Below are 27,338 nucleotides of genomic sequence, written 5' to 3'. Positions count from 1 at the left end.
ACAGCAAGAAACAGAAGTTTTCTTTACATACATTACGTTGTCTCATCTACATGTCTCTAGACTTTTTAAGCAGTTTTGATAAAGGCATTACAAAATTTTAAGCAGATTTAGATTCCACATGACAAGATGAAGTGAGTGGGACATTTTATGCCTTGGATTTTTTAGAAGTCTACTTTAGCTACAGAAGCCATTAAAAAGTTGCAAGTAACTTCAAGATGAAAGGCATTAGCAGCTTTTTAGAAAAGGATAATCACATTCTTCTAGAGACTTAATGAGACTTAATTCACAGAAGCTTTTGACTTGGTCTGCTGTTAATTGAATCAAAGTCAATGATGATCTTGTTACACTTTGGTTTGAATTCCCTAAAATAAAGAAAAATACAGATATTAGTTAGTGAGTAGTTAAAACATTTTGCTTGCTTTAGCTCCAGCTAAATTTTTGAGGGAATAAAAAAAAAAACCCTCCTTGGATTCACAGAGTTTTCATCTCTATGGGAGCCAATTATAGTGCACCACACTGAGACAAACCTGGACAAGAAAGACTAAGACAAAAAAGACACATGGGGGGGGGTTAGCCTGTACATTCTTCGGCTACTGGAGTTCATAAATTACCCAGAAGTCAAAGGACTTTTAACAACCTAGCTGCAGGTGGTGGCATCATGTTACCGGGATGGGATTTTTGTTCATATATATTTATATTTCAAATATTTTAATATATATTTACAGGCAGAGGTGCACATATATGTATCCATAAAAATATTTTAATATACTGTATATGTATTATATATACACATATATGTATACTTATGTCTATATAAAATATATTTGGAATATACGTTGATAAATATTTTGATCCCTTTTTTCCTGCCAAGTTTTCAAAGAACACTTTCAAACTTTGCCTCAGTGTATTAAAATATTTTTTGTGCTGGGGGAATAGATCGCATCATGCATCAGACTGGGGAAAAACCAAACTAGTTAAGAGGGAATCATTTAAAAATTGTAACTTTAGAACTGTAAAATTAATACTGCCACAAAATGTTTCCTTTTATTATCATTAGAGCATCTGCTACAGCAATTAGCAAGGAAGGTATTTGGGGACTGAGCATATATTTTCCAGTCTACCAGTAAACAAAGGATTATGCAAATACTGTGGGTTTAGTGCCTAATTAAGCTCTGCAGTTCAGTTCAAGAGATTCATTAAGTACCACCTACATCCTTAATAATCAATACAAGAATGAGTAAGTCAACACAGAAAAGCACATGCTGCTGACCACAGAAACTCTGAATACTTTGTCCAGAATAGCAATCTGAAATGCAAGAAACATTTCACACCCTGGAGAAGTCACAAGATTTGACTTGCAAGAGAATGATTTATGCTTCTTAGTCAAATAGTCTTAGCAGACAGGAAATACACTGAAAGACTAAAACTGAATTTCAAGTACTGCTGTGTTTTTTCATGGATGTTTCTTAGCCCAGTAGGTACCTTTCATCCTAAAATTTTACCTGTCAGAATTGTTATGTTTGCAAATTTTTCGAAGCCTTTATATTAATATTGTAAAACTTTTTAGAGTTGCAAAGCCTCCCTGACTGCGTAATTAGCCTCACTCACAGCATGTTATTGCTATCAAACTAGCTGTTGAACAGATTGTCTTTAGGTATCTCTATCGGTGTCTTTAAAAACCTCACTCTTCAAACATTTTTCACATTCTCATTACTTTAAGGCAAATATTCCAAGTTGTATACTTTTCTCACAAGAAAAGCTGACCAAAGAAGACTAGACAGCTATAGGCACCAAGAATTAATTGTGGGTGGCTGGTCTGACACCTTCTTAAATTGACTGCAACAAAAATACAAAAGTTTCAACAAGGATCACATAATCCACACACACACAAAAAAAAAAAAAAAAAAAAAAAATCAACTGTTCCTTTCAGTCCAACTCTCACGATCATAGGATAATTCAGGTTGTGAGGGACTTCAGGAGACCATCGAGTCTAACCTGCTCAAAGCAAGGTCAGCGATGACTCTCCCGAGTACAATGTAACAAATAACCATCACATTCACCATTTCACTTGCAGTGCAGGAATTAGTATTCCAAATGGACCATTTTCTCATACAAACATTATGAAATTGACATTTAACCATACACAAGGCAAAAAGAATGGTGCAACAGTCTGCCAATCCAGTATCTTTTGCAGGCATACAGAGCAAGCCATCTACAAACACTAACAAAGAATAAAACGCTGCATGATGCAAAGAACAAAAACTCTTGCCCTACAGTTGGTCTCTTTCACATACCATTTCCTTCCTTTCTAAGACAAAAATAAAGTTAATCCAAAGTTCTCTTACCTGTATATAACACCTGCTAAATCAAACATCCGCCGCGCAGCTGTCATTTCCGTAGTGTCATGATACTTGTCAGACATGAAAATAACTTCCTTTATGCCTAAAATAAGTCATATAGAAAAAATGTTAGAATTACATTAAAAAAAAAAAGAATATCTCAGAAACTGCTGCACAAAATCAGAAAAGGCAGCATTCATCCACATACTCTACAACGCCATGGTATACCCCCTACTTCCCAAAATACTATAGATTGTATTTGAGAATAAGGCTATGTAAGGTAGAGCTGTTTTGGAAGACAGTTCGTTCAAAAACGTTGGAAAATGTTTTTTTCCAGTTTCACCTAATTTAACTCAGAAAACCAGAACAAAAAACTCACAGGCAAAAACACAAGATAGACAGACTAGAAATTAAGCATTTCGGCAAAAGTAATTGAAAACTTACCCTTCTACCTCTCTAATATAGATAAAACTCCCCACAAAGAACTTAAACCCCAAATCCTATTCCCCTTCCAAATGCACAGCTACAAAAGGATGTTTTTTCCTTTTGTTCTGTTTTATAAATAACTCCCAATCCCAGGTTCAAATCCTCATAAATACATGCTGTCTCAAATTGTTGAATGATCTATGCCTAAATTACTTAAGCAGAAGAGAAGTGTAAAGGCTGACCTGAGAATTCACAAGCGTTTCAGAGCCTATCAACATCTTACTGTATTTACCAGACAACATAAATATCAATACATTGCAATTTAGGGCTGACCTAACTGTGTAAGGATGAGTGACTACACTGAGAACAAGCAGCCAATCTACCCTGAAGACCATTTGACTTTGACTCTGTAAATAAGAGAAATGTAGCACAAATACAGAATACCATCATCTTTCCCCCTTCACCTCTCTTCATTGCAAACCTTACTGACCAAAACAAAGCAGCGTTCTGTTTGCTGCTTTCTTCCTAGATTCCCACAGCCATTAGCGGTGAGAGAAACTCCCCAGAACAGCAATCCGTGCTAGGATTGCAAGACTTTACTCAATGAGCAAAATATATGCTACCTTAAGCAGAGATTTTTACGGAACTGAAGCCTACTGCAGGTATGCCTAATCTGAAAAAAGGCAACACATTTAGGCCAGCACACTTGCTGCAGTGGCACAGATTTATAACAATTGTAATGAAAGACATAATTAAAGTGGGATCATAGAAGTCTTATGACATTTATGAGCAAAGATATTTTAAAATCTTCAAGTATCTACCATGCATCACATTCAAATTAAAATTTCATGTATATACTCCCAACAGACCTTTTGTCATGCAGAAGTTTATTTCCTTCTGCCCTACTCTATTCAATGTGTCAGAGCACAGTAAAATTGACAGTAATTATATGCAAAGCCTGTGTTGTTCTTTGGCAGCTCCTGGTCTAAGAAGTTACAAACCTAAATTAGAAGCACGCTTAGAATCACAGAAGATGCAATTAGCACTGGAAAAATTTGGCACCATTCAGATGCAAAAAAACCCCACAAGTAGCATCTTATGAAGTCGACGGTGCAATTAATTTAGATCTAACAGCAGCAATTTAACATCAAATACATCCGTGATAAGATACCAACAAGCAGGCAGCACTGCAACCCAGACAAATCAGGTTGGCACTACTCCTTACCTGCCTGGATGATGAGCTTTGCACATTCATTACATGGAAATAAGGCAACATACATGCTGCAGCCTTTCACATCAGCTGAGTTTTTGTTCATGATGGCATTCAATTCGGCATGGCACACTGATTAAAAAAAAAAAAAAAACAATTCATAATACCATTCATTAAAATAAATCAGTCAAGCTAAAATTAAAGTGTTACAATATAACTGCTTACATCCTTTCAAAGGCAAATGGCTTGCACAGCTTGTCATAAAGGGCAGAGGAAGAAATAAAAGCAGAAATACCAAGATCAATGAAAGTCAATTGTTCTGACCAGGCTGCCGATTAGTAATGATATCATTAAGCACATTAGCATTGCCATTTGCTAACACCTATTGCAGGCAACAAAGCCGTAGGCTGTGGGCCAAGTAGTTGCAACCACCCTAAGTGAAGCAATATCTCACAGCTTCACAACTCTCTGGAGTATCTAATTGTCAGTATAAAACACCTCATTTATGTGTTTACATGCATAGATAGGAACAGTCTTACGGTTATAAGAGCACACTGTGCGCTCTTAAAGGCAGGAGAATCGCGAAGTAAAACGGAGCAGCTCTGTCCTCTGGGTCTCAGAACAGCTCAGTGCTGCTGCATGATTCTCTCGCTCCAAGAATACACAAGGCACACTCAACCATAAAAATGTCCCAGCTTTAATATTAAAGTGAGTTTACTGCTCATTAAAAGGTGCCAGACTTCCCAAGCAGGAAAACAAAGTCCTCTATTTCTCCACGGATTTGAGATAGGCCAGGTAGCAACAGACTACCTTGCCTTATTCCACCGTAACACAAGAGCTCTTTCTGGACAGATTGCCCCTTAGGGTTTAAGTTTTTATGTTGTACACGTCAGCAGATTATCTAATGTGTTACCAACACAGGTGAGAAGCGCAGTTTCTGTGTCATCCACTATGAACCTCTGAAAAAAAACATTAGAATCTCTGCGAGAACTTCCTGTTTACTCTAGGAATGACAGCAAGCTGCATAATTTATATACCTACCAAGAAACTGCCTGCTGCCCTGACTTACTTCATAAACAGGTGCTGAAGTGTGGTGTGGGTTTGAGCTCATCTGGAGACCTGCATGTGCAGACAACATTAAGAATTTTTCCACTGCTTGTTTTGAAGAATGGATTAAAAAAAAGGTAAGTTTTCCTCTCACCTGAATACATGGGAAAATTAAAATAGACAAAGTTACGAGCACAAGCTCATAGTATACTTGCTACTATGTACTGACCTCTGCGTGAATGATCTCAGCAGACAAAGAATAACCGAGTACAGCACCTTCAACACGCAGGAATCCTTGCTGAATGGAAATGTTTTCCAAATGCGCTAAATGTCTACATGGAATTTGCTATATAACAGCTAAGGCACTATAAATTTACAGCCTAACTTATGGCACACAAGTTTTCCCATGTAGACAAGTCACAAAGGACCAAACATTTGCTAAAGAAAGCTCAGTATCAACTTCTACAAGCAGTCCCCAACATCACCATGACCGTGCTGTCCACGTACCTTCTCATAAACAGTAAAGCCAGAAACTAACATAAAAAATAGGAAAGTGTTACCGAAAAATAGTAACCAAGAAAACTCTCCAAACCAAATTATAGTTTAGAAAGCTGACATTGGTTTATTACAGCTGGGTGCATGGGGGATATCTCCTCCTATCATGCACACCTAAGAACAAAAGCTTGCTCCTTATATACATAATTCCAAGAAAAAGCCCACCCATTTTAGAAAAAACTTATACATAACATGTTATATAATGCATTACATAATGTCTTTACGCATGCGTACTAAATTGGGGAAGGGGTCTTGGGTGGTCTCTAGGGGTCGCTGGTGGTCCCAATCCCCCTTAAATCGTGCTTGTGCACAAGCGTGGTTGAGGCCTTCTTATTTACAAGTACGTGTGTCCCCAAGAAGAAGATATGGTTTTGGACTTATCTCTCCTCTGAGACAAGAGTTTATGAATCAAGTTAATTTAGACATCACAAAGTTGTTCTTTACAGTTTTGTTTTGTCTTTTGGCCTTATATAATTAGCAGACACCTTTGTTTTTCTGGGACTAAGCGTAAACAGCATGAATCTTTGTTTACTAGAACCTTGTTATCAATCCCATAAACAAACTCTATCTACAAAACATGTAGTTTGCTTCAGAACCTATTGTTATTCTCTATTATTCTAGCTAAAAGGAAAATTATTGACAGGAAAGCTTGTTCTGTGTAAAGGTAACACAGAGCAGGCCTTTTAGAGCCTACTCTGAGGCCTACTCTTGCTAAACCCTTGCTAACTCTGAGGCCTACTCTTGCTAAACCGTTGCTGAACTGAACCGTCTGGTACCAAAAGTAACAAAAAACCCCACCCAAGCACCATCACATTAAGGTTTCTATTACTATTATTATTGTTTCTATTGCAACTGTAATTGGGTCACACTGTATTTTAAACATATGCCATTAAGTGTACAAGATATAAAATTATATGAACCTATATATTTAGAAAATATATTTAACTCCCAAGTATACTACTGAGTTGCACTAATCTTATGTATGCTTCACAATAAATAGTCAGAGAACTATTTTTCTGGGTCTACAGAGGATTGAGTGAAGAGTAGTATCATTTCTACAACTGGAACTAGGTTCTGCCAGCAGGACAGAAACATCACTTTTAAGTTTCTTTGAACAATATACTTATGGTCTAGGCAGCAGTCTAAAATATGGAAGGCCTCCAGAAAGAAGGATGAAGGAATGTTTTCAAAGGCTCACAGAACTAAAAGAAAAAAAAAACCTAATTCCTTCAGTAAATATTTTTCCTTCACTAAAACTCAGAAATCTTCAGCCATAAAACCAGACAGGTTTCATTATGAGTACTGCAACTAGTTTCCTTCCTGTGTTGATGAGAAAGAAAGGCTCTTTCTACAGATTTCTACAAATTTTCAACAACAAACCTCTTCCCAAGCAAAAACAAATTCACGCCCAAAATAACTCATAGAAGATAATCAGCTGGATCGAGGGAAGAGAGAAAGTTTGCCTCCTGATCATCTTAACAGAATCTGAAGTTAAGAACAATTACAACTCTCCAGTGTGGAAAGAAGACACAGAGACAGTAATAAGGAAGAGACAGAGACTAATCATTCCAAGACAAAAAGTAGTGGGTCTCCAACAAACCCAGCAGGCTTTCGTTTCAAAAACAAAAGGAGGTTAGGTTTTTCATGCACACTGTAGCCTAACAGAGTACTTCTTACTGCACTTACTGCAGAAAGTCATATGAGACTAGAAGTTTGCGTTGATTCCAGAAGTCATCATCTTCCTTCCAATATTTCTTTTTCTTTAGTCTACTGGGCTATTAAATACAAAACCATTTTTGCTCAGTTGTTGGAAGAATATTCTGGGAAACTATCATTACATGTGTCTTTATTTTATACATTTCTTTAGACATTTGCTACTGGCCCCTGTAAGGGATATTATGCTAGATGGTCCTTAAGAAGGTACAGGCATCAGACAAATACTTCTAGGCTTTGTCCCATCACTTCATTCCCTCTTCCTCGTATTCCCCTCTCTCTGGCAGATAGGCACCGATTGTTAACCAATATATAGATAAGATAATCTATTATCCTCAGATTTTTCTTATAGACCTACCCAGATTTGTACAGAGCATTAGTGAGAGACAAAAAAACAAATTCAGGAGTCCAAAATCCCTCTTATTAATAACTAAGTAGTTACATTTGGGGTGTTATAAAGTTTTCTAACCTGTTAAGAGCCCCTACTAATAGTTACATATTGTTCTCTCTCAGACAATAAGCTAACTTAAAATAAACTTTCACATGCATACAGTATTCAGAACCCTGCAAACTGTATCTTTAAATAGGCTAGTCAAACTAAGAATTTTTACAATACCCTATGTGGGGCCCCAGTGTTTTGGTTTTTTTTTTTAAAAAATAATATTCACATATAGCCAACGTAATATGAAGTCTGCAACACTGGTTTCCATTCTGGAAAAGTGGCTTGAAAGTATTCTCCAAAGGCTTCATTAGCTGAAGAAATAACCATGCAATGAGAAGTTAGTGTGTACTCTGACATTCCCACCACCTGCTATTACATTCACGAGAGGGAAAAAAAAGGAAAAAAAAAAAGCAAAGGAATGACTGTTTCATTAATGGTAGTATTAATTGCTAGTGTTTCTATCTTTTCTCATTGCATAGTGCTTTCTGTTGCATATATGAGGTAGCACTCATCCTTAAGCCCACCTATAAATAAGAGACCCCTACTTGCCCTATTAATGGCCATTTTTCAGCATTAACCACTTAACATGAACATGCTCTTAGTGAGCTGCAGAGTCGGAAGTACTCTTCCCACCTACTACAAGTGTTCTGAGTGGTGATTTTATAAGAACCACAGGACTAGTCAAAAGTGTTTCTTAATAGTGTTTAAACGCTTACATGCTTCATGAAGAGCTTGGAGTAGGGACCACCATAACACATCACCATTTAAGAAGCAATCAAAAGAGGGGCTGGGGGGAGTGACCTTTCTAGGTGATTATTTACTAACTGAGCCAGACTAGGAATTTTGAGAAATTATGCACTAAATATGGTGTTACATTTGAAAAAAATACATTTCAATGCATGTCATCAATACTTGTCATGCAGCAAGTTTTGACTTATTTATAAACGTAAGCTTTTATACTGCCATGTTAGCCAACTTGACAAATATTATGGGTTTCCAATAGATATATGGAAATAGCACAGTGTTCTTCAACATAAACCTGGCACAGAATGGATACAGGGACTTCTGTGATTTGGCCCACTTCTTCTCAGTCTTTTGGCAAAATCTTTACCTTTTCGTGTTCTTCCCTTGTCCATCCCACCTTTGTCCAAGCTCCACCTACCAGTTATCCTTTACTCACCGGACCCATGATGCTGGAGTTAGCAAGGATCATGGAAGGGACTGAAATATTATCAAAATGAACAGGGTCTGGAGTGACAACCACTGGGGACAGTGGTCGATGGATCTGAAATTTGTAGAATGACATCAATTTTTTTCAACCTTTGTGAAAGTATAGGGATGGTCACTGCATTAGGAGAAGGCAGGACACTGATATTGGCCTGACACTGCTCTCAGCCATTCCTGCTGCTCTTTCTTGCTTTGCATGCTGGAGGAAGAGCAGCTGCTGTGGTCAGCACAGGGAGGCAAGCATAACACCACCAGATTTCATTGGAATCCTAGACTCTTCAGACTGCAGTCAGAAAAAGGGAACAGCACCAGCCTCACTGCTTTCTTCCGTGAAAAAGGAGAACTGGGAAGTGAAGATGGGAACCACTCAGCCCATTTATGAACATCACAAAATCTGCTGGGGGCAGACCAGAGAATCCCCTCTCAAAACCTGAGAAGCGTTAGCTAATCCATCCCATTTCCCAGTTCCTCCCATCCTGCTCCAAGTTTGTTCTACTCTCAGCAGAACACAGAGGCGTTTCTCAGTGGGCAAGCAGAGCGAGAGAAATTATTCTTGGTGTTTCCAAATCTCCAAACTTTCTAGAGATTTCATGTATGACACCAGAATTGGACAGAAATCCATGCAGGACAAGAGAGTGAGTGGCTGTAGGTGGAGACTGTCTCCTGTAAATCCCCTTTCCAGCTGAAGCCTCAGCTTCGCACTGCCAATTGGAGAGAGAGCATCACACTCCTTCATAGTGCCTTATCAAGTTTTGTGCTGTCAAAATAACAGCTTCTACAAAAGTAACATTTGCCTGAATATCTTCGAGTGTTCATCTCTCTCAAAAATTGACAAAAAGCTCATAATCCTAACATGAGGAAATGTTGATAACAGTTTGTTTCATTTTACACAGCAGGTACTGTTCAATTAGAGCATACTTTTTGCCACAGCACATATTTTATCTTATCTGAACCTGTATAAATATTTGTAAGCATATTTACTCAATATTTTCTCTATTGCTCAGAGGTTTCTAAATTTGCCAGTCAATTTAAAGCTCTCTTAATTAGAGACTTCTTGTTAAATGGATGTTCTTAGATTACAGTGGAGACAGAGGGCATAACAGGAGCACAGCAACTAGCATTAGTGGGAAGACTTGTGTTAATAGGAGAAAAATGTAGTATTTTAAGTGATCAGTGAGAGGAAACTGAGCATCACCAAATCCTTGGATTCATCTAACAGAACACAGGGCACTCACTTTTGACTCTGAAAGCCAGAATTTTGTCTAATTATTAAGAAGCTTCTGCACACAGTACCGAACATGATGCTTCAGGAAGAGCTTTCAATAACATCTTAGTAAAGTAGGTATTCAAAACTGGCCTTCCATTTTTCTCATGTGCACAGAAACATCCCTGCTCCTGTCACTGACTGCCAGCCTGGAAAGAGCCAGTTCCAGCATAACAACGAAAGCCTGATTTTGTGCTGTGAAAAACGGCATTCTGCAAAACACCCAGTGCTTTCTGACATAACAAGGCTATACTACTAAACTGTTCAAATACACACTACAACTAGAAGCAGAAAAGTTTTAATCTACTTCAAGAATCTCATAAGAAATGCACAGTACGAATACAGGTCATCCACATCACTATACCTGTAATATCCAAGTGCCTTGCAAACATTTGCATCCTCTAAGGTAAAGCGAGCACTACCTACCACATTTTGATGCTTTCTTTCAGTAGCAGCTCAGGTTACACTTAGATATGGGTAAATACAAATTTTTTAATCAAGCACAACCCTTCCCCTAACACTGAGCTGAGCAGAACTCACACTTGAGGGTGCAGATTAGATCTGTACAGTATACTGCAGGAGACAGATAATTGAGATGCTGGTGAATTTCAAGCCAACAAGTTTCAAGATACAGTAAAATTCAAGAGTGACAGGACTTGTTTAGCCTTACAACAAAAGTTCAAAAGGTTATTGTTATCAGTAAGTGCACAAGGGAAGGGGGGAAAGGAGGAAGGGTTAATCACAGTGAACAAGCTAAAAGAACAATGCCAGCACACACAAGAATGTATAAACTAACCACAAATAAATGTAGGGTGGAAACTGGAAGTTTTCTAGCCATGAAACAGTGAATCTGATCAGAGCTCTGGGGTCAATGCATCCATCTGTTCTGCTGGAGCTCAATACATTTATTATAGGATCATCTAACACGCTTCTGCAAAGAACGCCTCTGGGTCCAATCCCCTGCTATGTCTATGCTGCTAAGCACAGACAGGGCCATGGACTGACCCTTGGCTCTGAGGCCAACTGGCATAGACTGGCTCATGTTCATCTTACTCAGGGCTCCACGAGCATTACATAGCACTTGGCCCTGGGTTTCCTCAAGGCTCCATGTCTCAGGAGTCCCATGGCACCACATACTTATTTTGTATGTCTCAGTTCAAAGTGCATAAAGAAGTGAGATGACTTTTTTGCAGCCAACCAGAGTGGTATTTTCACAGTATGAAACAGAGTATGCCTTGCATATCCCCCAGTATGGCCTGAGGGAGGGAGGAGGGTTAAGCATACCATCTCAGCAGGCTTTGCATTATAGGCCTATACAGGATGACAGTTTTGCAGCCTTTTTTCCACCCTGCCCTCCGGAGCAGCCTTTGAGTGAGCCATTCGCAGGGCAATACTCAGGCTTTGTTCTGGAGAAAGCTAGTCAGAGTGGTCTAAAACAGATGGAAAACGAGCTAACCCTTTATGCCTAACCTATATCAGTACATAAAACCAGGAGGTGAGCATTCAGATCCACCTCCAGCCCTTTTCTGTAGCACTGCAGATGCACAAAGTAGCTCCAGGAGACATTTGCCAAGTTAGTGTGGTGGTACATGCACAATTACCATCAGTTTTACCTAATAAGCAACATTGCAGCTCGGTGATGAAGGTGCCAGCATTCCCATGAGAAGCTAATGGAGCACACAGTAAGATTGTACCATCTCCGAACAAGCTAGTCAGGAAAAAGCAAGGATAAAAGTTCAATTTACACAGATGCTGTGATGATTAGCAAAAGCGGAAAGGAAAACATGACAGTTTAATGAGATTTTAGAAGCAATTCTATGTGTCTCTTTGCATCTACCAGAATTTTTTAAAGCAGAAGATTCTTTTTTTTTTTTATATATACAGTTGTCTGGTCTGTCAACTGTGCTATCAAGATTAATAAGAAACTGCTAGAGTTTAAATGATCTGTGAATTACAAAATAGGTCGTTTATTCATCACAGCAGACACTTTATGTTACAAAGTTGTGATGAAGACTAAGATTCTTGGGGGGAACGGCAATAGTTAGACCAACCTAGAAATGAACTCATCTCTCCAGGCTGGTTAGTGCATTTTTAAAACATCATGTATTAGAGATTTTTACTTTACTCCACATCTTTTGGAGTCAGAGTTAACAACAACAAAAAAATCTCAGGTCATCTTGTACAAAGATTCCTCACAAATTCATACAGCATTTTTAGTTTAAATTGGTCAGCTTAGATTTGAGTGCCTGGAACACGCTCAGGTCCCAGAGACCACCCACACTGATCTTAGTTCAGAACTGAGACCTTACAGCAGCATAAAGATTCAAACAAAATCAATATTCTGTTTTCAGTACTTTATATTTAATCAATGGGCTAACACTTGTGATAAGGGACATAACTCCTTTTCCTTTTTTTTACTTGCTATTTGATCTGGGTGTGAGCTGTCCTGGGGGTTGAGAAATTCTTTGCCTGTGAGCTGTCCTAGGGGTTGAGGAATTCTTTAATTCTTTATCTTATCAGCCTGATGTGTAAATTAACTGCCTAAGCACATCTCAATAGAACAAGTTGCAGAACATTAAGGTTATGCAAAACCCAGTGAGAACTGGTCTTGCAGTTTGAGCGAAGATCTTACCACGCCCGTGCAAGAAGAAAAGGTGAGAAGTGCACAGCGAGGAAGACATACGGCCTTCATCCCTGAGACCCTGGCCCACGACCACCAGGAGGAACTTATTGTAATAAAGACCACCTTCTCGGGGAAAGTCATGAATGTGCATAGGCGTCCTTGAAATGATGAATATGTAACACTTTGCTACATAAATACAAGCTGAATTACCGCGAAAGTGCGCACGATTTTGGTGGGACTACCCCCCCGTGCTGCCCAGCGCTGAATAAACATACCTACTTTACAACCTTGCCGGTTGTGGAGTCTATTTTCCGCACATCAGTTGTTTCCTCACCCTATAAATAAAGAGCAGTGATACCAAGTTGTACCATTATGGTACCATCATTATGTGTAAAACCAGTGCTTCTGTCCTTTAGAGCAGACTTAAAATCTGGCAGGAGCTGGCCCTAGTATTGGGAATACATCTCTTATGAAAAATAATATGAAACTGTCTCAAGATTAAGGGTTAACATTGGAGGTTTTATAATAAATCAGTAAAGTGAACAAGGACAAAGTACCAGGGTTTTAAGAACTCAAATACGAAACTGATTAATTATGTGCTGAACCACTGCGTATCATCTTTCACTTCAATGCTATGGGAAACCAGAAAATGTAATGCTGGTTTCTGGAGAGAGCTCTGGGTGAACACAGGGAACGTCAAAACTCATGCAAGTCTAATTTCTGTATCATAACAACTCTTAGAAGTTACAAGTGAAAAACAGAATTAGCAGGCAGAGAACTGTACACTGGAAAAGAGTCAGTATCTCTTTGCAAAAGCTGAACTCTGGTGCTCATTTACCCCCATCCATGCAGGGGGAAGGAAAAATTTCCCAGGGCTCTTGTTCAGTTTTGTGACTCTTCCCCCTGCCACTCCTGAGCCCAGGACAGGCTGAGATGCAGCACAGGATGAATGAGCTCCAAATACCTGTTTTTCCTGGGCCCATGGCTTCTGCTGCATTGGTCTCACCCCACAGAGGTGCAGCAGGAGTTGGTGTGGAAGCAGGAAGATGAAGAAGGGGGATTTAAGACAGCATACACTCCCCACTTCCTTATCAGTCCTAACCATGGTTCCTCATCAACATCAGCGATTGCAGGCCACAAGGCAGCTCTCAACTCCATTTCCATGCCCAGCAGAGAGCACTCATGGCATGAAGTCTGAGGCAGCCCAGCAATTCGTCTCTGTGGTTCCTGCAAACCACACCTGGCCCAGAGCAGTAACTGTACAGCCCTATTGACAGGTGCACCAAGATTCACAGAGGACTCTTCAAAGCAGGCTTGCAGAAGGCCAAACTACTGACTCCTGCAAAGACAAAGACAGGATCCAAAGCAGCACTCGGCCACATTTACCATGAAAGCATCCTTGCTCTTCATTTCTTTTGCCCATTTAGTAAACGTGAATCAAATCAGAGGCTGAAATAAAGAATGAAAGTCACCTCACCCATAGCAAGGTAGATCCGCTGCACACCAGATGAGGCAAAAATGACATGGAATGACAGAATGCAATCACGTACTTCAAGACAAACAAAATTCAGCTTCACCATATGTATTGCCTATGCCATCAACACCTGAACACCGGAATTTCCCACAACCCCTGGAGTTTACAATTTTAATACCTGTATTTTAAACCCAATTATTTGTTTGCATATGCATGCTCTCTGTAATTTCTGTGGAGATGAACACCCAGAAGCAGCAATCACCTGCATACACTGCAACTGTGTGCTAACGAGCTGCATTATATTTACAAGTTTCCACTACACAATCCAAAATGGCTAATCATTTATGAACATACTTCACCAGGAAGTCAGTCCTTCATTTATTTTCAGAGCTGTGATTTTTATCCTGATGTATCACATATGGGCACATTAACAAAATTGGGTGAGTGGAAGAAAGACTGATCGACATTTTACCAGCTGAATTCACATATACAGACATCACAAGTCTAACCTGTTGACCACAAGAAGCCTTACCATAAGGATATTTCGTGTCTAGTCTCTGTGCTGCTGTTCTTGTCCACGGTAGTACATCATCACTGCAGCCATTAGGCATCCCATTGTATCCAATTCCAACAATCTTGTTTTCTGAATTTACAATGCAGGCACCAACCTAAATAAAATCACATTTATATAGTACCAACAGCATGCAAAACGATGTATCGACAAGAAAGATGAGACCTGAAAAGTCAGTCCTACAATTTTAATTTAAGAGATACAAGCTTCACTTTATATCAAGTCACACCACCTAGTGAGCAAGGCTACAATTGTACCTAACTGGCGGAGCTTTAATATAAATCAGGACAGATGCAACCCTGCTACCCCTCTGGTCATGCATCCCCATCCCAGCCTGCCAGCACTGTTCCTTGTTTGACTATGAAGTGAACCTAGTGCAGGGAACAGAACTGGCACTGAATTAACCCTACTAAACGTAAGTTTTGCGTCAGTTCAACTCCCCAAACTAGCTTTTCCAGCAGCAGTATGAGCAACAGCAGCAAAAGAAAAGGTACGGAATATGGAACAAACGCAGTACAGTTGACCTGTGCAGAAACAGACTCACAAACCTTTGTGGCTTGTTTACACAAACATGCACCAAAATACCAGACCTTTTGGACTCTCACCCTTTATTACTTCAATCCAAGTCTGCACAGGGACCCTTCTTATAGAATGAAGAAGTGTCCCATTTTTATTTTTTCTGCCCATATTTTAGATTTATTGAAGTGGCAATAATACTGATTTTAATTCACACAACATGTTCATCAACTAGCTCTTAGGTAACAAAAAGTTAGCCCTAAGTGAATAACCTTCAGAGAACTAAGAGCCATAACGTACAGAAGCCAGCGAGTAACTGAAGAGACTGTTAACATGCATTTTACTCCATGGCTTTTTTTGGGATTTGCTTCCTGAACTTTTTCACACAAAGGAAGACACAGAATCAACCAGGTTGGAAGAGACGTCAGGGATCATTGAGTCCAACCGTTGCCCTGACACCACCCTATCAACTAGACCAGGGCACTAAGTGCCATGTCCAGTCTTTTCTTAAACACATCCAGAGATGGTGACTCCACCACCTCCCTGGGCAGCCCATTCCAATGTCTAATAACCCTTTCTGAAAAGAAATTCTTCCTAATGTCCAACCTGAACCTCCCCTGGCGAAGCTTGAGGCTGTGCCCTCTTGTCCTATCGCTAGCTGCCTGGGAGAAGAGGCCGACTCCCACTTCACTACAACCTCCCTGCAGGTAGTTGTAGACTGCAATAAGGTCACCTCTGAGCCTCCTCTTCTCCAGGCTAAACAACCCCAGCTCCCTCAGCCATTCCTCGTAGGTCAGACCCTCCAGACCCTTCACCAGCTTGGTCGCCCTCCTCTGGACTCGCTCCAACACCTCAACATCTTTCTTGAAGTGCGGGGCCCAGAACTGGACACAGTATTCAAAGTGCGGCCTCACCAGTGCCGAGTACAGAGGGACGATCACTTCCCTAGACCGGCTGGCTACACTATTCCTAATAGAGGCCAGGATGCCATTGGCCTTCTTGGCCACCTGGCCACACTGCTGGCTCATGTTTAGCCGGCTGTCGATCAGCACCCCCAGGTCTCTTTCCTTTGGGCCGCTTTCTAACCACTCTTCCCCCAGCCTGTAGCGCTGCATGGGGTTGTTGTGGCCAAAGTGTAAGACCCAGCACTTGTTCTTGTTGAACCTCATGCCGTTGGTCTCGGCCCATCTATCTAACCTCTCCAGATCCCTCTGTAGGGCCTTCCTACCCTCCAGCAGATCGACACTCCCACCCACCTTGGTGTCATCTGCAAATTTACTGAGGGTGCACTCAATCCCTACATCTAGATCATCTATAAAGATATTGAACAGCACCAGCCCCAGAACTGAGCCCTGGGGAACACCGCTAGTGACCGGCCGCCAGTTGGACTTCGCCTCATTCACCACCACTCTCTGGGCTCGGCCATCCAGCCAGTTTTTAACCCATCGAAGAGTCCACCCATCCAAGCCCCAGGCAGCCAGTTTGTCTAGGAGAAGACTAACAGGATGACTGGGTCCTTAAGAACAGCGTGTTTCAGGAGATGTATCAATCACCCCAAAACAATATTCAACAGAGGCACATGAAAGCAGCAAAGAATGGAAACAGACAGTGAAACAGAGGGAGAAGAGGAGCCTGAGGGAAGAACCCAACTAGAAGAAAACTCCAGTCAACCCAAGAACAAACACAAGGGAATTTTTACACTCTTACAGGTGAGGAAAAGGAACTTGTAAAACGCTGTGTCTTAAAAAATTACAATCTAAAACTTCCAGTAGTTTTATCCTCCTCTAACAGTAACTATATTTACTGGAAAAAGGAGAGAAAATGCGTGCGTTATTTTAACCTTCAAATGAGAAGAAGATTTACAAAACTCCAAGCTGCAAAGGTACACACAGAATTATACACATGAGGTCAGGCCCAATAAAAGAATTTCTGTAACAAAAGGTGCTGACCATGTTAAAAATTGAATAGCTACATACTGAAATAACTTTTAATAAGAAATCCCTGAAAGTGCTACATGTGCATCTGATGCAATGTGCAATATAGATTAGGTTATGTTATTCTTATGCATTGCCTTCTTACCTGAGAACTTGGATCCTTGCTTCTTTGTGCTGACAAAAAAGCTACTGCCATAAAATATTCAGGCCATTCCAAATAATCCTCTCGTTTTTTGCAGGATGCTTCATTGCCAAAACTATAGTTTATGGAAAAAAAACAGCCATCAGCAAACACCACATAGCTAGAGTTATTACAGATGGTATTCTTTTAATGTGCACAAGTTTAAAGTAACCAGGATCAGAACCTGGCTAAGATGACCACACATTCACTAATATTTTAACAGTAAAACCATCAGTTACACGCTTTCCAGGAACTTTATGCAACACTTCCTTTCAGGGGAAAGGCATCAAGCGAGGTTACAAATTTCAGTTTCAGATAAGAAGGCTGAGCTATTTAGAGCACTGAGCTATTCAAAGACAGAGCAATTTATCCATTCTAGATAACACCTTGTATATTTCTAAGATTCAGGTATATCATGTACTGGCATTCTTTTCACCCAAACAACATAATCTTTCTATGATGACTGCGCTAACTGCTAGCCTCTAATCCAAGCTATTTTGTACTGTTGCCTACAAGTGCTCACTAGTTTTCTATTTGGTAGCTTCCTAGGCTACCAAATTCATTTCTGCCCACACAGTTACTGCCATGAGTTTGCCTCTCATTACAACACTTACCAGCAAAAATCTGAGGCCATTTTGATAGTTTCCTGCTAAGTTCCTCTTGAGATTATGTCCTATGAAAGCCTTCTAAAAACTGAGAAGAGATAGGTTCAAGATGTTTTCCCTTAGATATAAAGTATAAAAGCAGCACAAAAGGTTGTTTCTTTCCCTGTATTGGAGGGTTTATTTTGGCGAAGGAGGCAGGAAAAAAAAAAGTGATGCATCATTTTCTCTGCCTGCTTATGGCTGAAAGACTGCTTGGACAGTGTAAGATGCAACAGGGGAATTTTTGTGCTTTGCAGCTCAAAGAGAGGAAAGACAGATATTTCCCTCCCCGACATACTTAAGCTTTGAAAAATTCAAGGAAAAGATCAAATTGGAAGACATTTCCCAGAACTCTCAGCTATCATTGCTACACTTGAAAACCGGAACAATGGAACATCTCAATGCAATAATTAGCCTATCAAAATACAAGGGGCACAGTACTTTTCTCCTTGGGCTCCTCTTACCAAGGACTACAGCTTAAGAATGAGATACCCTTCTAGCAACACACAGCCACGCAGAAAAACACATCATAGGTATTTTGTGCATCCAATGCGATGTGCAACCAGCAAGACATCTCCTAGCAACACCAGCAGCAGCACTTTCAGAATAAACATTAGAAGACAAGTATTTTGTTAATTATTATTTTTATAACCCAAACCATGTATTAGAGACTTGCTGTTAGCTTATCATAAAGAGGTTACGCTATTTGAGTGAAGACAATGCCAGCACATGATAAAATTGTACTTTAGAAACCTACAGGGTGCTATTTACCAAAGACAAATTGCTGGTTTCGAATAGTTCATATATGGCACATCACAAGTTAACAATTATGGTTTGTTCTTGGAATGAATGAGGATAATCTTTAAGGCCATCAGCTCAACGTAAGGAGGGAGAAACACACACTCTTGGTATAACACCAGCACACCTCTCCCACCCACACTTTGACAACATTGTAAATAGTGCCCAGAACTGTCAAAGCAAACATACAAATCAAGTGTGTGATTCTGATAGCGCCCAAACTGGCCTGAATCATCATAACTAAAGGGTTGGGGCTATATCCTACTAAGAAAGAAAAGTGTTCAGAGAACAAGCAGCTCACAGCAGAAAGAAATTAAAGACATGCCCTCACACCTCTCCATACCAAATTGAACTTTGACAGGTTAACTGAAATGCCATGAAAGTGCTTCAGCTAACTGAAGTGATTATTCAAAATATCTCAGAAAAGCAGATTTACAAAATCAAAAACATCATCGGACTTTAAATGATCAGTTTAACACATTCCTGACTACGTGACATTCACGGTGATGTCTCTGGAGAGGCACACAACACACAATGCAGAACTACACCGAACAAAACATTCTGGGGAAAGGGCTTCAGAAAGACAATAGTACTCTGAACTAAGAGATTGTGAGATCTCCTTTTGTTAAATTATTCCCTAACAATCCTATTTATTCAAAACACAACAAAAGCTACTATTTACATTTCTCATAAATACAGAACTGTATGTAAGCGGAGGTCCCTCAGAGTACCAACCTCACAGGGAGAGAAGCATATCTGAAAAATGAGCAGAAGGCTTACATCAAAGAGAACGTTAAAAAAAAAAAAACAACCACCCTTACTCAATTACTTCTACTTAACAAAACCGTGTTTGGTGAGAATTCCCTCAACTCAGTGCACAGGAACGCAAGAGTGTGAAATGTGTATAAAACAATTTCTGATTGAGCAGAAGCCAAGGCCTTGGCTAGCAGTCAAGCACACACAGGAAAATTAAGTTTATGGATTTGGGGCAGCTGATCATCTTCCTTACACTCATCTGTAAGTTCTAGAATTGCATGAATGAAAGTTACTCTAGAAAGTATTATAGCTAGCTGTAAGATAAGCAGTTAAGGCTTATCCTTGTGATAACTCATAAGAACTTATGACTAAAAATAATAGGAACTGAAAACCATGAAGATAACACAGCTCAAGAAAGGGGAAAAAAATATCCTTAAATTCTAGAGTGATTAGTAGTCAGTAGAAAAGTCTACGTAAAACGTATTTCAAAGGAAAGGAGAGAAAAGGATCCTGCACTTAGAGGACAGTGCCTCCCCTTTCAGTTCTTTTTCATCCATCTAGGCTTCAAGTAAGCTGTAACGCCATCTGAAAAAGGAAGAAATTTCATTCAGCTACCAAAAAAAAAAAAGTCTATCTTAACGAAAAATTTAGTTAAGAGTCCTAAAACGGAATACACCACCTCAAATATTTTCATAGGACAATTATGATGGTCAGCTACACAATATAGTACAACTGGAGAACTGGTAGGTATCAGAGTTTTTTCTCTTCTCCCTCTTTTTTAAGTTTTTCCTTTGCTTTCTTATCTCTGATGTCATGTGCAGTATGTTCCAACTGTATTGTAGTACTTTTTTTCCCCAGTATCAAGTATGCTGCTGTCTTCATTTAGCCCGCACCCAGGGCTAAACAATAACAGTTTTTCTCTCACCCAATGCCCCTTCCCCAACCGAGGAAGGAAATGGGAAAAAGAGGGAGACTCATGGGTTAAAATTAAACAGATTTAATAAAATAAAAAAAAAAACAATATAAATGATAACACAAAACACACCAAAGTATACTTAGCTACAGAGTTGCAGCAGGTTGTTCCAGGAATACCAATCATTGGCAATGAGGAAAAAGGAGGCCAGAATAGAAGAGAGCAAAAACAGTCCCACCTCTCCCTACCAAGCCCTCCCTTTTATAGTGAACTTGATGTTAATGACATAGAATACACCTGTGGGCCAGCCTGGGACAGCTGCTCTGGATTTAACTGCTAAGGGCCTTGATCGCCATGGCTGGCCACAAACTGAAACAAAATCCCAATGAAACTAGGACAGCTGCTCATGATCAGTTATCAATATTTTGTCACTCAGCTCATAGAACTTAAGGTAAAAAAAGAGGTAAAGCATGTATTAAAAGTTAAACATCTTCAGCAATGCTCTTGTTCCCCAAAAGCCAAACGGGATATGTGCTCTTGATGACTTTCAATACTAGCTGCTTCTTTAAGTCTCATAATTTTGTTCATAATTGGTACTATATCACATGAATGTGGCATTTCCCTTACTTGAGGCTTGTCATCTTTCCCCTCATATAGGTACTGAGAGATGGTCATCACCTATTCCTTACAAAAAAAAAAAAATCAAAAAAAATCAATCTTACAGAAAAACGATACTCTGTGCACTGAAAATTAAATATATTCAAATTTTCCCACCAAACCTGTAAATACACTTTGTAGAAATATTGAGCCCCAACTGAGCAGTACAAGAATATTTCTCTTGATAGAATGTATTTTGTTTTTACAGCATCACTTCTTTGACATTCATTAATTGCATATTGCTCACGCTGGTCTCCGCTTCAGGAAATAATGAATACAGGACACCCTACCTGCTCTTTTTCCTATCCCAATGATTACAAAAAATAAATAAAACAGGCCATACCCTCACGACGGGGCCTTCAGAGGCTTCAAGAAACGCCATCTCGCGGGGACGCGGCCCTTCCCTCCGCACGGCCACAGCCGGCGCGGCCCGGGCCGGCCCCCGCGCCCCCCCGCCAGGGGGAGCCCCTCAGCACGGCCGAGCCCGACCCCCAGGGGGAACAGCCAGGCGCCGGGTGAGCGCCCAGCTGCCTCTCCCGTTCTACCCTGCCCCGCTTAGAGCCCCCCCGCCAGGACTGCACCCGCTGCGCGGCTGCCGGAGGATACCCTAAGGCAGCAGGACGGTGACGGCGGCGGGTGCCGCCGCTCTGCTCCCCTCACACGCCGGCGCCGCCCGCGTGGCGCAGGCCGCGGCCGGCAGCACCGCATGGCCGCCAGCGTGGCTGCCGCCTCCCCGCCACCAGGGGTTAAACCCCCAGGCGGGAGCGGCCCGGCCGAGGACGCAGAAAGTTCCGTCAGTCAGGGGTGCGGGGGGCAGCACGGTGGCAGTGGAAGAGGGAACCGCCGGCTGGCGGGCGGGAAGACCTTGGAAACGCCCCCCCCCCACGCACCCGCGGCCCCTCCGTGCCACTGCCCCGCAGCGCAGCCCTCGGCGGCGGGCCGGGCAGGGCAGGGTAGGGCAGCGTACCCGTTAAGGTGGCGGCTGGGCTGGTGGCCGCTCATCTCGCCGCGGCCCCGGTCTCTTTCGCCGCTTGGCGCCAAAGCGGGAGCGGGCGGGGAAAGGGGCGGGCGGCGGGAGGAGCGCAGCGGCAGGTGGAGGGGGCCCCGCCGCCGTGTCGCGCCGCGGCCGCGGGGTGAGGGCGGGCGCAGGGAGCCCAGCGGCCGCCACAGGCGGCGGGGAGGGCGGTGGGCTGTGGTTTTCGTGCACCTGCAGTGCCCGAGAACTGATCTCGCTGACCCGAGGGAGGCCACTTCCACGCCTCCCCCCTTGGGCTCTGTGAGCCTGCGCGGTACTTTAAATGAGTTACTTTAACGTGTGTCCTTGTAGTTCCCAGTGTTGTGACAGATGCTGCTGCGAACGTTATGCTTTGACACAAGCATGCGGGTTTTCGCCCAGCTCACACTCTTGAGGTAGATGCTATTAAAGCTTGTCATCAACATATTAATATGTCTAAAAATTGCCTTTTGTTCTCTGGATATGAAATTGATACGGAAAGTGAGTTATGGCTTATTAATACCTCCAGCTGCTGCCAGGTTTTAGAAGTCTCCCAGGATGCTCAGGTAGCTGAACATACATATATAGCCCATTACAGTGCAAAATAAGTGGTATATAATAAATATTAAATATTAGTATGGTGTGTTTGTCTTCCTTCTGTGACGAGCTGCCTGCCCTGGCTGGCTGGTTGCCACAGGGACCTGCCTTTATGGAAGCACTCAAATGGGAGGAAGGTACAGATGTTCACTCCATGGGGCTACAAGACATCAGGGGAAGACTGCCCAAACCCAGCTGTATGTGTCTGATTCAGTTCAGTTCCCAATGGAGGCAGGAACAGGTACAGCAAACTCAGTGAGAGCAGTGATGGACAAAAGGAAAACGTGCCTTTGAGAGCATCCCCGAGAGGGATTTGTGTGCGCAAGCCATGCAGCTCGCACTGCACATGCGCCGCACCATTGAACTGAACGTGGTCAACAGACACGGTAGATAATGGTTTCCTGCAGCCTGGTCAAAAATCTTCCTCTTCATCTAGGAGGACACTTCAGGTTGGGAAAAAAGACATTTTTAGGAAATGGGGCACATAGTAGTCCTATCCCAGAACCTGTCTTTATAGTTCCCCCTTACTGACCACATGCACAGCAAACTGCACAAGTGAGCACACCAGGTAAGTTAGTACACCAACATGTGTGCAAGAAGATGGCTAAGTCAAGGAACCTGCCACGCTCATTCTTGAAGCTATGCCAAGAGAGAGCCTGCAGTGATCAAAACAGAGGAACACACTGCTAATATATTTTTATATATAGATTGCTGTATCAGCTAGTTCTCTTTTTTATAAACAACTGACAAACCATCAAGTATGAAAATGTTACTTAATTTCACAGATATTGCTATTCAGTTGTAACCAGAAAACTTGGCAAAAGCAGCCTGTTGTATTTCAACTGACAAGTTTTCCAGCCCTCAAAGTGGGAAAACATACAGCTATTTCAGTTTGCAAGACTTCTATTATTACAATTTCATATGGACAACAAATGTTCATGTACAGTTTGTTAATGAATGAAAAGGAACAATTTAAATGCAAGAAAATGAAAAGAAATTTAATGAAAGTAGCATCACTCAGGAAAGCATAAGCCTGAAGGTGAAATGAAAGGCTTGATTATGGTTGATCACGAAGAGAGTTAAAGAGCACTCATTTAATTAATCTGGAGAAAAAATTAGCATAATTCAGTTCAAAAAGTTTTCTATTATCTGTATATGTGTTTCTGCACTCTTGAAATATGAATTAAAATTAATAGTGCCACAATTACCCATGCCAAATTTGTTATTTTTCATAATTAAGATTCTGAGGACAAACCATAACAACTACTAATCTTTAAAAAGCAGTGCTTATATGCTGATCATACACAGTGAGTGATGGATTTTCTATTCTGTGAACACTGATTAGGAATTCTTACAAACTATTCCCTTCCTCTGAATTTGTCATGTTTTCCAGGTAATATCTATAAATCAGCCAGAACCAAATTCAAAATAATACAATCCCCATTTCTCAAAAAGAAACCAAACTAAGATTCTTGCTCCCTTCTCTTTCTCTCCCATCATAGAAGAAAAAAATCTACACTGCAAAATAACTGCTAATATTACTAAGCAATGAGGTTTTTAATTTTGGAGTGTAGTTTTCAACTTTCTATAAAATTACATAAGAATTATATTATTTTTCAAATGCAAAACTGTCCTGGTTTGGCCCAAACCAGGCCAATTAGTCTTAAAGAAACCAAGGTCACTGCTAAATTCCTCACTGCTTACGAGTAAAGAGCCGAAGGGGGCTCGCACCTGCAGGGAGGAGCAGACAGGGCAGGTGACCCAAGATTGACCAACGAGGTATTCCATCCCATACACGTCATTCTCACTTTCCTATTTATCACTAACCCACTGCCTCCTGGAGGTGGGGCCCTCCTGTCTTCCACTGATTGGTACCAGCTTTGCCAGTTCTCCAGTTAAAAGCCTGCAGGTGTGATGGCAGGGGGAGCTACTGCATTTTCCCCTCTGCCCATGCTGGGGGAGCAACTTTGCCTGAGGAGGAATTCCAAGCTCTTGATCTTGTTTTTGTATATATTTGTATATATTTGACTATTTCCTTTATTCTTATTATACTCTTTTTCATTACTATAGTTTATTAAAACTGTTTTAACTTTCCAACCCATAAGTCTCTCTCCCTTTTCCCTTTCCCTTTGTGTGTGTGGGGGGGGAGGGTTAACAGAGAGCATCTGCCACAGGTTTAGTAGCCGGCCCAGCTTTAAACCGTGACAGATTTATTGGTGCCCAACGTGGGGCTCAAGAGAAGCTCCAACAGGTTGCTCTGATAAGTTGAATCCTGGCTCTGGTGGGAGGAGACCCGGAGAGCTCAGCTGAGAGAGTATCAGATTTCTTCCTTTGAGATTTATGAGGGGTTGGAAATTAAAACAGATAGTGAAGATGGTGATGTCATTTTCGAATGCTGTGTTATCTCATCTTTTTATGGAGTTTCTTTCACAGTTGAGTAATGCAATGATGCCTTACCTGCCGTGGGCACTGTGTTATTGCTTGCTTCTTATGAATGTTTATATGCAGTTTAGCAGTGGGCGCTGGTCAAAATGTATTGTTTTGGTATGGGGTTTGATACTGATTTATGCTGTGATAAACTGGGCAGTTCCTATTCCAATCTCTTATCTCTATGACACAATGATGGGTAGCTTTAATCGCGAATCAGTAGCAACGACTTCATCTGCACGCTCCAGGCGTCCTTTAACTGATTCTGTTAATGATTACACCCAGTTTTACTTCGGGAAATAGTACCTTCTCCTTTTCTGCCAAGCTGATTCCACTAGATTTTGCGAAATTAGGATGGTGCTGTCTAGGTGGCATGTTTTTATTTTTGGTTGTCCTGAATGTGTTTCTGATGTGATTAAATACCAGTGCAGGGACAGTTGTAGGTGTTATGCAGCCACCTCAGACCCTACAGCGTGTACTGCCGCTACAGCCACTAAACCCACTGAAACCTTGGCAGCCTGTACTACAGCTGCTACACCCCCCAAGATGGCCACTGCAGCTACTCAGACTCTCAGCACTCCCACGACAGCCACTGCATCTACTCAGACCCCAGCATCTATTGAATCTGTACCAATTGCTCCTGTAACCAGGAAGAAATACCAAAAGAAATCAGCTCGTGAAGAGAAGGATGATGACTCAGAGCCTTCTAAGACAGAGCCATCATATGACCCAGGTGAGGGCCCTTCTCAGGCAGAGTTAGGGCCTGACACAGATGGGGGTTTCCTCGATCGTCCTTTTAAAGCAGACCCATCACAGAAGAAAGGCCCTTCTAAAGCAGAACTATCACAAGAGGAGGACTCGGACGTAGAGATAACCTACCACTCCTTATCCCTGAAGGACCTGAGAAATATAAGGAAAGACTTCAGCCATTATGACGGTGAACCTATTATTACCTGGTTGCTCCGATGCTGGGATAATGGGGCAGATAGTATGCAATTAGATGGCAGAGAAGCCAGACAGTTGGGATCCCTGTCCAGAGATGGTGGTATTGATAAGGCGCTCGCAAGAAAGTCAAACACTATCAGTCTCTGGAGGCGACTCTTGTCAGCTGTAAAGAGCAGGTATCCCTACAAAGATGATGTTATGAGTCACCTAAGCAAATGGACCACTATAGAAAAAGGTATTAACTACCTTAGAGAACTAGCTGTGCAAGAGACCATTTATAGACACCCACGGGACATTGTAGATCCTGTAGATCCTGATGAAGTGGAATGCAACCGATCCATGTTCCGGAAGGTTGTGAAGAATGCTCCACCGACATATACCCATACATTGTCAATATTAGTATGGGGAGAAGATGATATGGCACGTTCTACTGTGGGCGAAATGGCTAACTGTATGCGACAGTATGAAGATAGTATTTCTTCCCCACTGCAGGCACGCATCTCGGCTGTGGAAAAACTGACTAAGGAAAACAAGGACTCATTTAAACAACTGTCAGACAAACTGTCCAGGATCGAGAATAAACTTGACTCTCTACCTACACAGGCGCGCGTTGCAGCTGTTAAGAGAAAACGTTCTCCTACAGGACCAGCTAAAAGGAAACAGAACACATCACGAGGTATCCTGTGGTTTGCCCTGCGTGGTTATGGGGAGGCATGGACAACCTACCAGTACCCCACAGGCATGAGTACGTGAGTTGCAAGCTAAAAGAAATACCAGAGAGAATTTTTCTAGAAGGATGGCTGCTCCAGTTACCAGTGAGCAGGACCCCAGTCAGGGTAGATGGGCCTCAAATTCCTTTTTCCCAAGTGTGAATAGGAGAAATGAAGGTCCAGTCCCTGTGAGCAGCATGAATCCATTTCTTAATTAGGGGGGCCCTGCCTCCAGCCAGGTGGAGGAGAGGGACAACTGAGTTTATTGGACTGTGTAGATTCGATGGCCTGACACATCGAAACAACCAACAAGCGGATCAGGCTGCTAAAGTGTTCCAAATAGATTTGGACTGGGAACATAAAGGTGAACTATTT

The 27,338-nt window shown here is 41.5% G+C and overlaps 1 protein-coding gene across 1 annotated transcript; it reads right to left on the bottom strand.

Annotated features, from left to right (window-relative positions):
* Positions 1 to 283: 283 nt before the first annotated feature.
* On the bottom strand, positions 284 to 22,292 carry DCTD (dCMP deaminase). Its single transcript, XM_068404097.1, has 6 exons — positions 22,258 to 22,292; positions 17,487 to 17,598; positions 14,853 to 14,988; positions 3,991 to 4,107; positions 2,346 to 2,442; positions 284 to 362 (listed from the first exon to the last, which is right to left on the bottom strand). The coding sequence occupies exons 1-6, from the start codon at positions 22,290 to 22,292 to the stop codon at positions 284 to 286; spliced, it is 576 nt and encodes a 191-aa protein (XP_068260198.1).
* Between the last annotated feature and the right edge of the window lie 5,046 nt (positions 22,293 to 27,338).

Source organism: Nyctibius grandis, chromosome 6 (assembly GCF_013368605.1).
Source record: "Nyctibius grandis isolate bNycGra1 chromosome 6, bNycGra1.pri, whole genome shotgun sequence".
Classification (NCBI taxonomy): Eukaryota; Metazoa; Chordata; class Aves; order Nyctibiiformes; family Nyctibiidae; genus Nyctibius; species Nyctibius grandis.
The sequence above is the reverse complement of the archived record's forward strand: the minus strand, read 5'-3'. Positions and strand labels throughout refer to the sequence as shown.